Raw genomic sequence first — 16,150 nt, 5'->3', positions numbered from 1 at the left:
GTAATATTTTTTCAACCTTCTTGAAGGAGTTCCCACATATGCTGAGCACTTGTTGGCTGCTTTTCTTTCACTCTGCAGTCCTCATTTGGGTTGAGATAGGGTGATTGTGGAGGCCAGGTCATCTGATGCAGCACCATCACTCTCCTTGGTCAAATAGCCTTATACAGCCTGGAGGTGTGTTTTAGGTCATTGTCCTGTTGAAAAACAAAATGATAGTCCCACTAAGCGCAAACCAGATGGGATGTCGTATCGCTGCAGAATGCTGTGGTAGACATGCTGGTTAAGTGTGCCCTGAATTCTAAATAAATCGGTGTCACCAACAAAGCACCATCACACCGCCACCTCCATGCTTCAAGGTGGGAACCACATATGCGGAGATCATCCGTTCACCTACTTTGCGTCTCACAGAGACATTGCGGTCTAATGTCCATTGCTTGCGTTTTTTGGACCAAGAGAGTCTTCTTATTGATGTGTTTTTAGTAGTGGTTTCTTTGCAGCAATTTGACCATGAAGGCCTGCTTCACGCAGTCTCCTCTGAACAATTGATGTTGAGGTGTCTGTTAATTGAATTCTGTGAAGCATTTATTTGGACTGCAATCTGAGGTGCAGTTAACGCTAATGAATTTATCCTCTGCAGCAGAGGTAACTCTGGGTCTTCCTTTCCTGTGGCGTTCCTCATGAGAGCCAGTTTCATCATGGCGCTTGATGGTTTTTGCGACTGCACTTGAAGAAACGTTCAAAGTTCTTGACATTTTCAGGATTGACTGACCTTCATGTCTTAAAGTAATGATGGACTGTCAATTCTCTTTGCTTATTTGAGCTGTTCTTGCCATAATGTGGACTTGGTCTTTTACCAAATAGGGCTATCTTCTGATTGTCTCAAATGCATTAAGAAGGAAATAAATTCCACAAATATACTTTTAACAAGGCACACCTGTTGAGTAGGTGGAATGAGTAGGTGTGTCAACTTTTGACTGGTACTCTGTGTGTGTGTGTGTGTGTATGTATGTGTGTGTATATATATATCTCACACACACACACATGTTGGCAAAATGCAATCTGGATAACTATTTTTAATCATATGTTGATAGTTAATGTACCAATTATATGACAATGGAACAACACACAACATTCAGATTTTTCTGACTTACAGTTAATTTAAGAAAATCGGTCAATTTAAATTAATGAATTTGGACCAAATATATGGATTTCACCAGACTGGGAATGCAGTTGTGAGGCCTGTTGGACGTACTACCAAATTCTTTAAAATGACGTTGGAGGCCGCTTATGGTAATTGAATGTTAATTTCTCTTTCTGGCAACAGCCCTGGTGGACATTCCTGCAGTCAGCATGCCAATTGCATGCTCCCTCACTTTGAGACGTCTGGGGTGTTGTGTGACAAACTACACGTTTTAGTGGCCTTTTATTGTCCCCAGCACAAGGTGCACCTGTGTAATGATCATTCTGTTTAATGAGCTTCTTGATATAGGTCAGGTGGATGGAATATTTTGGCAAAGGAGAAATGCTCACTAACAGGGATGTATATTATATTATATTATTAACTTATATCGTCCAAGATGGCTTAGCAGTTCAGACGTCATTTCTGTTTCGTATTGTCGTGTCCTGTATATATATATATTTACACCTTTCTTCGCATATATTTTATATATTTTATTAACCAAGAACTCAACTACAAAAGCTTCCCTGCAAAAGCTTTCCTGCAACACGCTTCACCAATTACAAAAAAGTATTATTTACCTCAAATCTGAAAAACCACCGTGGAAGCTAGCCAGGGGCTAATTCAGAAGCTAGCCAGAAAGCTAACCAGAAGCTATCCGATAGCTAGCCAGAAGCTAATCTGTAGCTGCCCAGAAATTAGCCGGTCTGCTGGCTAGCGTTGGTGTTTCAGCTGCCCACGTTTTGTGGTCATCAGCTATTCCTTTAGCTCGATAATCTACCGGCACTTTTGTGCAACGCGACTCGGACCGGAGCATTCCGGGACTTTTTTTCTCTCAGTTTCCCCGGATTTCAGCTGCAGGCTCTGGACATTTGCAGCTAGCTAGCTGCAAACCGTGTGACTACTGGCTTACGTCGATCCCGGAGCAAACTCAAATCATTCCGGAGCTAGCCAGTTGAGGAGTTCCATCAGCCATTCCTGGGCTACAGCCACCTATCCGGACCCGTTTTTTTTTGTTGTTTTTGTTGTTGCTGCAGATACGGAGCCTCACCGGGCCTTCACGACTGACTGCCGACGTTATCTGCCCGAGGGAGTTATCCAACTGGCACCTCCGTCCCGACGTTACCTGAACGCTCATCTGGGGCCCGCTAACCGTTAGCTGTCTTATCGGCTGCTATCTGAATAAGTATATCGGACAATTATTATTATTATTATTATTATTATTATTTTTTTTTTCTTGGGTCACTATATCTATTTTGCCAATTTGGATTGATCCCCTCTACCACACGGAACCCCACTAACCTACCGACGGAAACGCACGAGGTATCTACAAACAGACTTCCATACTATGCTATCTTGCTACCGATAGCCATCTACCCGGCCAGCTGTCTGGATCGCCGTGACCCCAACCAACCTCTACTCACTGGACCCTAATTGATCACTCGATTAAGCATGCCTCTCCTTAATGTAAATATGCCTTGTCCATTGCTGTTCTGGTTAGTGTTTATTGGCTTATTTCACTGTAGGGCCTCTAGCCCTGACCACTATACCATATCCAACCTCACAGTTCCACCACCCACATATGCGATGACATCACCTGGTTTCAATGATGTTTCTAGAGACAATATCTCTCTCATCATCACTCAATACCTAGGTTTACCTCCACTGTATTCACATCCTACCATACCTTTGTCTGTACATTATTCCTTTAAGCTATTTTATCGCCCCCAGAAACTTCCTTTTACTCTCTGCTCTAGAAGTTCTAGACGACCAATTCTCATAGCTTTTAGCCGTACCCTTATCCTACTCCTCCTCTGTTCCTCTGGTGATGTAGAGGTGAATCCAGGCCCTGCAGTACCTAGCTCCACTCCTATTCCCCAGGCGCTCTCTTTTGATGACTTCTGTAACCGTAATAGCCTTGGCTTCATGCATGTTAACATTAGAAGCCTCCTCCCTAAGTTTGTCTTGTTCACTGCTTTAGCACACTCTGCCAACCCGGATGTTTTAGCCGTGTCTGAATCCTGGCTTAGAAAGACCACCAAAAATTCTGACATTTTCATCCCCAACTACAAGATTTTCAGACAAGATAGAACGGCCAAAGGGGGCGGTGTTGCAATCTATTGCAAAGATTGCCTGCAGAGTTCTGTTTTACTATCCAGGTCTGTTCCCAAACAATTTGAACTTCTACTTTTAAAAATCCACCTCTCTAAAAACAAGTCTCTCACCGTTGCCGCCTGCTATAGACCACCCTCTGCCCCCAGCTGTGCTCTGGACACTATATGTGAACTGATTGCCCCCCATCTATCTTCAGAGCTCGTGCTGCTAGGCGACCTAAATTTTAACATGCTTAACACCCCAGCCACCCTACAATCTAAGCTTGATGCCCTCAATCTCACACAAATTATCAATGAACCTACCAGGTACCACCCCAATTCCGTAAACACGGGTACCCTCATAGATATCATCCTAACTAACTTGCCCTCCAAATACACCTCTGCTGTTTTCAACCAAGATCTCAGCGATCACTGCCTCATTGCCTGCATCCGTAATGGGTCAGCGGTCAAACGACCTCCACTCATCACTGTCAAACGCTCCCTGAAACACTTCAGCGAGCAGGCCTTTCTAATCGACCTGGCCGAGGAATCCTGGAAGGATATTGATCTCATCCCGTCAGTAGAGGATGCCTGGACATTTTTTAAAAATGCCTTCCTCACCATCTTGAATAAGCATGCCCCATTCAAGAAATTTAGAACCAGGAACAGATATAGCCCTTGGTTCTCTCCTGACCTGACTGCCCTTAACCAACAGAAAAACATCCTATGGCGTTCTGCATTAGCATCGAACAGCCCCCGTGATATGCAACTTTTCAGGGAAGCTAGAAACCAGTATACACAGGCAGTTAGAAAAGCCAAGGCTAGCTTTTTCAAGCAGAAATTTGCTTCCTGCAACACAAATTCAAAAAAGTTCTGGGACACTGTAAAGTCCATGGAGAATAAGAACACCTCCTCCCAGCTTCCAACTGCTCTGAAGATAGGAAACACTGTCACCACCGACAAATCCACTATAATTGAGAATTTCAATAAGCATTTTTCTACGGCTGGCCATGCTTTCCACCTGGCTACCCCCACCCCGGACAACAGCACTGCCCTCCCCTCTGCTACTCGCCCAAGCCTTCCCCATTTCTCTTTCTCCCAAATACAGACAGCTGATGTTCTAAAAGAGCTGCAAAATCTGGACCCTTACAAATCAGCCGGGCTAGATAATCTGGACTCTTTCTAAAACTATCTGCTGAAATTGTTGCCACCCCTATTACTAGCCTTTTCAACCTCTCTTTCGTGTCGTCTGAGATTCCCAAAGATTGGAAAGCAGCTGCGGTTATCCCCCTCTTCAAAGGGGGGGACACTCTTGACCCTAACAGCTACAGACCTATATCTATCCTACCCTGCCTTTCTAAGGTCTTCGAAAGCCAAGTCAACAAACAGATTACCGACCAGTTCGAATCCCACCATACCTTCTCCGCTATGCAATCTGGTTTCAGAGCTGGTCATGGGTGCACCTCAGCCACGCTCAAGGTCATAAACGATATCTTAACCGCCATCGATAGGAAACAATACTGTGCAGCCGTATTCATTGACCTGGCCAAGGCTTTTGACTCTGTCAATCACCACATCCTCATCGGCAGACTCGACAGCCTTGGTTTCTCTAATGATTGCCTCGCCTGGTTCACCAACTACTTCTCTGATCGAGTTCAGTGTGTCAAATCGGAGGGTCTGTTGTCCGGGCCTCTGGCAGTCTCCATGGGGGTGCCACAGGGTTCAATTCTTGGACCGACTCTCTTCTCTGCATACATCAATGATGTCGCTCTTGCTGCTGGTGATTCTCTGATCCTCCTCTACGCAGACGACACTATTCTGTATACTTCTGGCCCTTCTTTTGACACTGTGTTAACAACCCTCCAGGCGAGCTTCAATGCCATACAACTCTCCTTCCGTGGCCTCCAATTGCTCTTAAATACAAGTAAAACTAAATGCATGCTCTTCAACCGATCGCTGCCTGCACCTGCCCGCCTGTCCAACATCACTACTCTGGACGGCTCTGACCTAGAATATGTGGACAACTACAAATACCTAGGTGTCTGGTTAGACTGTAAACTCTCCTTCCAGACTCACATCAAACATCTCCAATCCAAAGTTAAATCTAGAATTGGCTTCCTATTCCGCAACAAAGCATCCTTCACTCATGCTGCCAAACATACCCTTGTAAAACTGACCATCCTACCGATCCTCGACTTCGGTGATGTCATTTACAAAATAGCCTCCAAAACCCTACTCAATAAATTGGATGCAGTCTACCACAGTGCCATCCGTTTTGTCACCAAAGCCCCATATACTACCCACCACTGCGACCTGTACACTCTCGTTGGCTGGCCCTCGCTTCATACTCGTCGCCAAACCCACTGGTTCCAGGTCATCTACAAGACCCTGCTAGGTAAAGTCCCCCCTTATCTCAGCTCGCTGGTCACCATAGCAACACCTACCTGTAGCACGCGCTCCAGCAGGTTTATCTCTCTGGTCACCCCCAAAACCAATTCTTCCTTTGGCCGCCTCTCCTTCCAGTTCTCTGCTGCCAATGACTGGAACGAACTACAAAAATCTCTGAAACTGGAAACACTTATCTCCCTCACTAGCTTTAAGCACCAGCTGTCAGAGCAGCTCATAGATTACTGCACCTGTACATAGCCCATCTATAATTTAGCCCAAACAACTACCTCTTTACCTACTGTATTTATTTATTTATTTTGCTCCTTTGCACCCCATTATTTCTGTCTCTACTTTGCGCTTTCTTCCACTGCAAACCAACCATTCCAGTGTTTTTAGTTTTATTTTACTTGCTGTGTTGTATTTACTTCGCCACCATGGCCTTTTTATATTTTTATTTATTTATACATATATTTGTTTGCCTTCACCTCCCTTATCTCACCTCACTTGCTCACATTGTATATAGACTTATTTTTTTTCACTGTATCATTGACTATATGTTTGTTTTACTCCATGTGTAACTATGTGTTGTTGTATGTGTCGAACTGCTTTGCTTTATCTTGGCCAGGTCGCAATTGTAAATGAGAACGTGTTCTCAATTTGCCTACCTGGTTAAATAAAGGTTAAATAAAAAATAAAATAAAATAAAAAAATTAAATTGTGCACACAATTTGAAAGAAATAAGCTTTTTGTGCGTATGGAACATTTCTGGGATCTTTTATTTCAGCTCATGAAACATGGGACCAACACCTTTTTTTTCCCCCCCATGTTGCATTTTATTTTTTATGTATTCATTCTGATAGGCCCTAATAGCAACAGCTCATATCGATGCCAATGGAGTCCCCTCACGCCTCCCTCTCTGTTCACCTTTGTCCTCTTAGTTGACTTGATTCCTCTCCATTGTTTGTGTAAACATCCCTAAGGGCAATTATGTTTATAGCTCTCTTATCTAGAAGTGTTGGGTTAAACCAGTGCTTAGATTGGAGGAAGTTGGTATAACCCAGTTGAAGGAAGTGATGTCCCAAAGGTATAGAAATTAATTTAATTATAAAATGAAATGGAATGGCACTGAATGGTCTCTCTGCATAAATTGAATTGCTTGAAGAGCAAGGAATTCAATTGAGAGATCAATACAAATGGAAAAGCAAGGTGGTGAATGGATTGTGTCTTGTGTATGCATGTGTCTTTTTAAAGTCTGACTTGATAATGAAGGTCAATGTCCAGACTCCAAGGCAGCATGTGTGTATGAGAATGCAGGCGGTGTTCAGAAGAGCCTTATGTTGTGGTTATTGTCTGGTACGGCTGCAGGTGCCTGTTCTATTACACCAGAGTGTCTGGTCTACTGTTTCTAACAGCTGAGATGCCGTGTTTGCTCTTCGTCATTAATCTCTGAAGATTATCTCACAAATGGTTTATCAAGACACAACTTTTCCAGCACTACAGATTTAGCAATTTAGCAAAGTTCTGCTTTGGCTATTTAGATCAGTTTCGATTCAGTTGAAAGAGCCCTCATGGTTAACTTTTATTTAACCTTTATTTAACTAGACAAGTTAAATATGCAAGCCTGGCAATTTTCCTTTCACTTTGACTTGAGGTTTCTGTCCACAACACCAAGGACTGATTGACCACAAAAGCATGAAATAACACAGTGGCTTATGTATTTTCTCTCCAGATGATGAGTAGTGTTCAGCTTGTAAATAGTAGTTATTCATTGTCTAGTCAGCATCATGTTGAGGCCAAGATTAGATTTAGTAACATGTGGTTAATCTGTTTTCTTAATTTTATTAACCTTTCTCCGTTTAATTTTTGTCTTTCCGTTGCTTAGACGTCACACCAGTTATTATATATAATGCAATAGGTGTCTATCATGGTTCCACCTCTTCTGGCTAGCAGCCAGTATCATTAGGTTTCTTTTACATTTCTCTACAATATGCAGAAGATTCATTATCTGATTCACTTTATCCCCTGGCCAGCATTCAGCAGGTTTAAAGTTCTCTAGACAATCTCTATAATATGCAGAAGAGACTTTTGCGTTGTTCAGTTGCTTAGTTGGAACAGGAAATGGCTTGTGGCTTTTTAGTCACGATGCTGACTGACAATGCATCTGTTCCTATTTTTATAGGCTAAACGTCGCACCTCTTCTCCACCCACGGCGAACTAACACCGCCAAGCCTCCCATCTATCTATCTGCTGACATTGCTTAAAAAAACATTCAGTCTACATCAGAAGTTGGCCAATGCACGCCACGCAGAAAAGCGATGTCCTAGTATTTGCATTTTGAAACCTCAAGAATTTCGAGTGATTGACTGTTCCACGGGGGCCTTTTTCAGTCAGTCAGTGGCCCATTATGACCATTAAACAACGCATGATGTGGCTTTGTTTGTACTCTGAAGCTATAGAGGGAAAACTACAGGGAATCTACCTCTGTTTACATTGTAAATAATATGATCTACAATTAATATAAGCTGAACACCGTCTGCATTGTTCGCCACCTGCAAATGTATGTTCAAACACAATTATAAACGCTGCAAAATGCAGGAGTGGAAGAGTCATTCTGAGAGAGGTCTGGTTGGTTGTAGAGCTCCTCTGTAAACACACAAACATACAGACAGAGGGGTGTGTGTGATTTACCCAGTTGAAGGTCAATCTCCCATAGCGACATTAAGAGCATGTGCAGTTCTTTTCCGCCTCGCTCTCTTAGAACACACAAGACCACAGTAGTAGCACAACTAAGTTGTAATGTACAACTATGACTTCATAGAATTCATTTGTATTCCAAGTGTAGGCCTTGGAATACAAGGAATAATAAAACATATTCCTTGTTGCACTCCTACTTAAGAAGCAAATGAGTTCCTGACATTGCATAACATTGGTCATGGATCCACAGTGACACCTTTTTATGACTTGCCTGTGTGCTGTCGGCTTATACTTGTTGTTCAGTGAAGTCATACTGTCTGTGGCGTGTGCAGGGAGCGGTTTCCCTTTTGGGTGCCTTGTTTCTCATGGAAATATCTTGTTTGTCTGAGCTGAATACACATGCAATGACATCTGTTTAATGCATATCTCTGACTTCAATTTTCTTTGCAAAAACTGTTTTTGGGGGAAATTACAATATGTACTCATAGTCAGTCAAAATGATATAGGGGAAACAACCTTGCAGTAGATCACTTGTTTTTGCAAAGCGGGTTTGGCAGGTTTCCTGTCTTGTTTTGGCGGTTGCCCTGAGCTTTTACATGTTAACCTGATTTGCATTACACACACACACTTTTTTTTACATGTTAGGCAATAGGAAGTAGGACTGCAGCATTAATGAAAAGTTGTCCTTGTTTCCCTTCTCTTCCTCACTATGGTTCCTCTTTTTTCTCCCACAGCTCACCCTTACAAAGAGGGAACAGCAGGCCCATACGCTTTGAGCCGCCAATGCTGGACTTCCATGAACAGTGAGTTAACTTCCTCTACCTACAGATACACCTGCAAGTAGCCTAGCGCTTAGAGCGTTGGGCCAGTAACCGTGAAGGTAGCTAGTTCGAATCCCCAAGCCAACAAGGTGAACCATCTGTCAGTGTGCCCTTGAGCAAGGCACTTAACTCTAATTGCTCCTGGGTCGCCGTTGATAATGGCAGACCCTGGCCGTGACCCCACTCCCCGAGGCTGTCTCACCCCACTCTCCGAGGGTGTCTCAGGGAGAGTTGGGATATGTAACAAAAACACATTTCCACACATGTGGACACACATGTGTTTAACATAGGGCTGGGCGGTAGACTGTATTTTACTATATACCGGTATTTATGCACAGACCGGTTTGGGTTTTCACTTTACCTTCTATAACTGTATTTGAATGTTTGGTTTGTTAAATGTGATACGCCGTGTGTGTGTAACGTCCATTTTTATAGTTTACTCCTCTACTTGAGTCATCCCTCTCCTCTCTCTCTCCATGCTGCTTTCCACACAGACCTAGTCCCACCCCCTGTCACTCAAGGAGTGCATTTGTTATTGCTTGACCACGACACTTTCGTTCAGACTGCATGGTCAACGCAGCATATGCAACAATGTTGATGCCAACGATGTTGCCACTTTGATCTTAATATAAATCCACAAGCGTTCTATAATTACATTATTTGTTTGATTCTTACATCTGCAAACAGCTAGTTTGTATTTTCTTAGCAACTTAAGCTAAATCGTGTTAGCCAGCTAATAAAAGTACTGAGTCAGAGCAAACGTAGCTAGCTAATACAGCCTGATACCAGTACTGGTTGAGGCTTAAATCAGCATGTTGTTTGTGCAACAGTATCTTCTAAATCAAAGAGGAATAGGCAAAGAATGAATGTTGGCTATATGAATAAAGATTTAATGTAGCCAAAGATTATAGGGTCCCCAAGGAAACACTGAACATCACTTTGGTTCCTACCCTGTCACAATAACTCGTCCATGGCATTTTAATTTGTTGTCATGTCAAACAACACTGTATTCAAAGTGCCCACTATTATTTATATTCTAACTATAGAATTATAATAAACATTATTTTTTCCATGATTCTAAAAGTTCACCCAAGTGTTTTGATCTAAATCACAATTGCAACATTTGGTTAAAAATAAGGCCTGGTATTTTTGCCCATATCATGGCAGTGTGGAAATGATCTCAAATGAGTCCAGGAAATGCAGAAATTGATGGAAATGCTAGAAATTATTTTAGGTTGAATTGAACAGTATAAACCAATCAGAATGGAGAAAGACCCATTTGAAATAATTTTGAATATATGTGTTGCAACTGTAGGGTCACACACTACTCATAAAGCAAATGTAGAACTTTTATTAATCAAAAACATAAAATACTGTCAAATTTGGAAAATAACATATGATATTTTGGCCATATCGCTCAGCCCTAGTTTAACAAGCATTTCGCTACACCCGCAATAACATCTGCTAAATATGTGTATGCGACCAATACAATTTGATAATACAGACTTGTACATGTGTGAAATGGGACAAATTCAACCATCAACTATTCTGTTTATTTTCTTCCTGTCACTTTGTTGAGATTTACATTCTGTGCATCACCCTCTCAGATCATTTGACAACTTGGCATTGATACGTTTTAAACGTGCTCTTATCTGCTGAGTATTTCCACAGTTAAGAGGAGGGCTCCTGGAGCATGATCGTTTTATCAACATCTGTTAGGAGAGACAAGGAAATGGAAATAAAACAGATTTTCTTTGAGACTCCATTTGACCCCATTAGGCCTATATGTTTCTGACGGCTGTGTTTCTGACAGCTATATGTTGGTGCGACAGCTATGTTTGTGCGACAGCTTTCACAACATTGTTTCTTTTCCTGTTCCCAGGCCTGTTGGAATGCCAAAAATGGAGAAAGTTTATTTGCACAATCCTAGTGCAGAGGAAATAAGCTTGATATCTATATCAGCAACAACTGCACATTTTCATGCATCATTCTTTCAAAACAGGGTGAGTAGCTAATAAGTATAATCCTATGGCTGTGTCCCATTCCACAAAGATGCAGCATTTCAAGGCAGGATGTCAAAATTGGCGTGTCACAATCCCAAGGCACCTTTAAATGCTGCCTACCAATTTCATCTTAAATGTCAGTTACCTACTGAGGAAAGTGCTACCTACAAATGTAGGTCCTTTTGGAGCAGGCAGCAGGCAGGTAGGCAGCTAGCTTCCTTTTGGTTTGGGACACAGCCGATGTCTCCTGTCTTGAGGTGTCTCCTCTTCTACAGGCATACGCATGGCTTGTTCAAAGGCTGAAAGAATAAGCCCTGTGTTTGTCGGTGGACAGAAGCTCATTTATCCGGCCATTCCGATTCCCCTGCCTGTCAGTCTGACTATGTGACCTGGCTGTTATGGGTATCATGTGCTGGTTTTGTACTTTTTGAAAACAAGAGGCACGTGCTCAACTGTCAACATTCTGCCATCTTGGGACTTTTAACTGAATTGTAAAACTCATAACAGCTTTGAATCCAGTGCACTCCTGAGCAGAGGAGATGGTGAATGGTGTGACTGCTGCTCAGCATGTTTGAGTCCTGAGAGTAGAGCAGGAAAATCAAGTCAAATAAGGAAGCATGTTGGCTGGAGCAAAATACACCCTCTTTCCACCTGATCTTTAAAAAATGTTATTGTTAAAGAGATTTGATTGTCTGGCTGTCTTCCAGTATCTTATAAAACGATCTATGGCATCATGACAAGAATCTTCATGTTTACTGCTTTATCACACCCAAGACTGGTCTTAATTGGTTGGTTACATTTACAGTTCCAAAAGTAGCTCGACCTTTTGATTCCAATCTTTTGATTGGATAATTGTTGTATTCTTTCTCTCCAGTTAATTCATCCCATCCCTTCTCTTCTCTCCCTGTAGATAATTCCACCAGGGGGGAATACGTCGTTTGATGTGGTCTTCCTCGCTCGAGTAGTAGGAAATGTAGAGAATACTTTATTTATTAATACCTCGCATCATGGAGTGTTTACATATCAGGTGTGTATGAATACATATGTTTAAGGAATCATGTCATATCTATACTAATAATTTATCACGGAGTGTTTACATGTCATATGTGTATGTTTACATAATGTGTCACTATGTATACTAATAATTCTGTAATATGTCTGTCTACTGGAGGTGTGTTCCTGGACACTGTATATAAGGATCCTTTGTGGGTTGCATTTTCTGCTGGTTTTCTCCCTTGCCTGCCACTTGGAAACCAGTTGACACTGTGATCCTCAGTCTTAGTCCCTGCTGTAGGTCCTTGCTGTAGGTTCCTGCTGTAGATCATGAGTCTCATGTTGTTGGTGTCTTATCCCCTGCAGGTGTTTGGTGTGGGCATCCCCAACCCCTACAGGCTGCGGCCGTTCATCGGGGCCCGAGTCCCAGTCAACAGCAGCTTCTCTCCACTCATAAACATCCACAACCCACACAGTGAGCCACTGCAGGTAGTGGAGATGTACTCTAGTGGAGGAGACCTGCACCTGGAGCTCCCCACAGGGCAGCAGGGAGGAACGCACCATCTGTGGGTGTGTATAGATCAGGACAGTCGGAGGCTTTTAGATTATTATCCTGTTACTTCTACACCATTAGAATTGGAATTGAGACAAATACCTGACCAGAACGGAATTTTAATTGGGCAACTACTTGACCCCTGAATAGAAGGACTAAACATGTCTTTTCTGTTCTTTCTTCCTGTGTGGTTGTCAGGAGATTCCCCCGTTTGAGACGAAGGGGGTGATGAGAGCCAGTTTCTCGTCGAGAGACGCAGACAACCACACGGCCTTCATCAGAATCAAAACAAACGCCTCCAACCAGGACGAGTTCATCATCCTGCCTGTAGAGGTGGAGGTCACCTCGGGTACGTTTCCAATAGCAATGCCTCACACCATATGTTTCCAATAGCAACGCCTCACACCATATGTTTCCAATAACAATGTTTCCAATAGCAACGCCTCACACCATACGTTTCCAATAACAATGTTTCCAATAGCAACGCCTCACACCATACGTTTCCAATAACAATGTTTCCAATAGCAACGCCTCACACCATACGTTTCCAATAACAATGTTTCCAATAGCAACGCCTCACACCATATGTTTCCAATAACAATGTTTCCAATAGCAACGCCTCACACCATATGTTTCCAATAACAATGTTTCCAATAGCAACGCCTCACACCATACGTTTCCAATAACAATGTTTCCAATAGCAACGCCTCACACCATACGTTTCCAATAACAATGTTTCCAATAGCAACGCCTCACACCATACGTTTCCAATAACAATGTTTCCAATAGCAACGCCTCACCATACATTTCCAATAACAATGTTTCCAATAGCAACGCCTCACACCATACGTTTCCAATAACAATGTTTCCAATAGCAACGCCTCACACCATACGTTTCCAATAACAATGTTTCCAATAGCAACGCCTCACCATACATTTCCAATAGTAATACTTCTATACTTATCTGTGACTGGCTGATTGAGACATCTCCTGATCCTGTGTGTCTTTGTCCTCAGCACCAGGAATCTACTCCTCAATAGAAATGTTGGACTTTGGAACGCTACGCTCACAAGGTGTGCTGTGTTCACTTCACGTTTATACCCTCATTCTCCAATGGGTCAGGCTTTCGTCAAATATTTGAGTGATTTGGACGTTTCAAAATGATTCTTGGGTGATTTGATTAGTTTATTGTATTTTCTGTTGAACGTTTTACAGATCGACCAAAGCAGTTGAATTTGCATCTTCTCAATTCCGGAGCAAAAGATGTGCAAATAATGAGCGTTCGAGCAACGCCGTCAAACGATGCCATCACAATAGACTTCAAGGCCATCACGCTAAAAGCTGGAGAACATAGATACACCAAAGTCGCCAGTATTAGTTTTGATGGTAAGTGAGCTATATTGCTCAGTACTCCCCATACCTTCTGGAATTTCTCCTGCATATTGCACCTCTGCCTTTTTGTTCCAACCTGTTTTGACACGGTTTTGTTTTTTTGATTTCCAGCATCGAAAGTTCAAAAAGCTTCCCAGTCCTCTGGTAAAATAACAGTAAAAGCGAAAGAGAAAAGCTACTCCAAACTTGAAATCCCATACCTAGCTGAAGTTCTAGATGGGTAGGTTTTTCTGTTTCCTTGACCAATGACAAGTAGTTTATTTAACCAGTGAAAAGAGAAGTATTTTTATAATTTTTTTTACTTTAACGAATCACTATTACACAATTTCGGTACATTTGAAACGTCTCCACTAACTCTCCTCTCCATCTCTGTGTCAGGTATTTGGGGTTTGACCATACGGTCACATTGTTCCACATCAGAGACAGTGTGTTAGAGCCAGTGGTCAAGCCCATCCACCTCACCAACACCTTCCACTTTGCCATCCGCATCCATGACGTGTCCCTTCCAGATGAAGCCAAGACCATGTTCTTAGTGAGTAACTGTTATGAACTGTATCGTGTTCCAGAGGCCTGTTGCTGTTGGCCAACTCAAAGCTTGCAGGCTTTTGTTCCAACCCAGCTTAAATACAATTACTAATCACGACCCTCAAGTCTTAAGATAAGAACTAGCTACTTTATTAATCCCTGAGGGGACTTTGGTTTGTTAAGTATTAAACGTGTTGAACCGCTCTGTTGTCCTCTGAGTGTGTCCTAAGGTGGCAGCGTATATATGAACGGTCCCGTGTTCTCCTCCTCAGGTGCAGAACTTCAGTGAGCCGGTGTTGATCCCCCCTCAGGAGTCTCGCTACATCTTCTCCCTCTACTTCCAGCCCGTCCGGCCCTCCAATCACATCGACAGCAACATCCTGCTGGTCACCAACGCCTCCAAGTTCCACCTCCCCGTCCGCGCCTACACTGGATTCCTGGAGGTACTGCAACACACACACACACTGGGGAAATAGTGTACACACACAAATGAAATCCTTCACACACTCAAGTACATTGTGGGGGAAACACCTGCAAATGCATATTGTTACGAAACCCATAACTAGAACTTGACCTCTTGGTCGCCAGTCTAGGCAGATTATCATTTGTTCAGATGGTGACTAAACATAAATATGTGCAAAAAGGAAAATTCTGAACGGGCATACCTAAACGAAAGATTTCAAATCAAAACGAAAGGCCTCAGGGCCACCAAACCAACCAGCAGAATCACGTCTTGCAAGCTGGGACACTAACTGACGATCACCTGATATGCTTATCAACCTGGCTGAACAAGGTTCCTGCTGCCCCCTGGAGGAATGGTGTGTGGAAGTGTACCCTGGATAGGGTGTTGGTGCATGTCCTAATACTAACCTGGCCCCCATATCATAACAATATACTCTAATTTTTCTCTTCCTCCCAACAGCCCTTTGTCCTGCCGCCCAGTCTGCAAGAGAACTTCCTGGACTTTGGTGTTCTCAGCGCTACAGACACCAGCAGCATCCTGTTTGTGGTTGTCAACAGCAACCCCATCGAGGTGGGCTCACCCTCAACACCCCTCTGCTCTGTAGACATCCCATAATAAAGCAGTACAGCTCTTTTTGAATGCATGCGTAACCATGGGTAACTATTTCAATGCTTCACTAGAGGTGGCTACCTAGTATCTCTCCTTCACCTCAACTTGTTTGAAAACAGATTGGATTAGTGTGACGGAAAAGGACACGAGTCATTTTCTCACTCACTCACTCGTACAGCTGGTGATCCAGCCGTGGCTGCTGACAGGAGAGAGTCTGAGTGTGGAGCTGTTGAAGATAGAGAGAGGCAACAGAACCACGGTGCTGTCCAAGACCAGAGAGCTACACAGCGCCTCAGCTTCTCCTCACAAAACGGTAACAGCATCACAACTACTACTGTCCCTGGACTGGCAGAATCTAGCGGTACTTGGTTGGAGATAATGGATGTCATTAAAGCCTGCTATGAAATATATGTTCTCTCCATTTTCTTTTCCTTGAAAT

General features: G+C 42.9%; 1 protein-coding gene across 2 annotated transcripts in view; it reads left to right on the top strand.

Annotated features, from left to right (window-relative positions):
• The window catches only part of LOC139532562 (transmembrane protein 131-like), a 36,399-nt gene that overhangs the window by 4,227 nt on the left and 16,022 nt on the right, over nt 1-16,150 (top strand). For both annotated transcript variants that reach the window (XM_071330339.1, XM_071330337.1), the window contains exons 4-15: nt 9,087-9,155; nt 11,056-11,176; nt 12,087-12,203; nt 12,536-12,739; nt 12,921-13,071; nt 13,739-13,795; nt 13,938-14,108; nt 14,226-14,334; nt 14,493-14,646; nt 14,912-15,082; nt 15,562-15,672; nt 15,890-16,024. In XM_071330339.1, coding sequence (XP_071186440.1) covers nt 9,087-9,155; nt 11,056-11,176; nt 12,087-12,203; nt 12,536-12,739; nt 12,921-13,071; nt 13,739-13,795; nt 13,938-14,108; nt 14,226-14,334; nt 14,493-14,646; nt 14,912-15,082; nt 15,562-15,672; nt 15,890-16,024 — 1,570 coding nt within the window. The remainder of the gene's footprint in view (nt 1-9,086; nt 9,156-11,055; nt 11,177-12,086; nt 12,204-12,535; nt 12,740-12,920; nt 13,072-13,738; nt 13,796-13,937; nt 14,109-14,225; nt 14,335-14,492; nt 14,647-14,911; nt 15,083-15,561; nt 15,673-15,889; nt 16,025-16,150) is intronic.

Source organism: Salvelinus alpinus, chromosome 10 (assembly GCF_045679555.1).
Source record: "Salvelinus alpinus chromosome 10, SLU_Salpinus.1, whole genome shotgun sequence".
NCBI classification, from domain to species: Eukaryota; Metazoa; Chordata; class Actinopteri; order Salmoniformes; family Salmonidae; genus Salvelinus; species Salvelinus alpinus.
The sequence above is the reverse complement of the archived record's forward strand: the minus strand, read 5'-3'. Positions and strand labels throughout refer to the sequence as shown.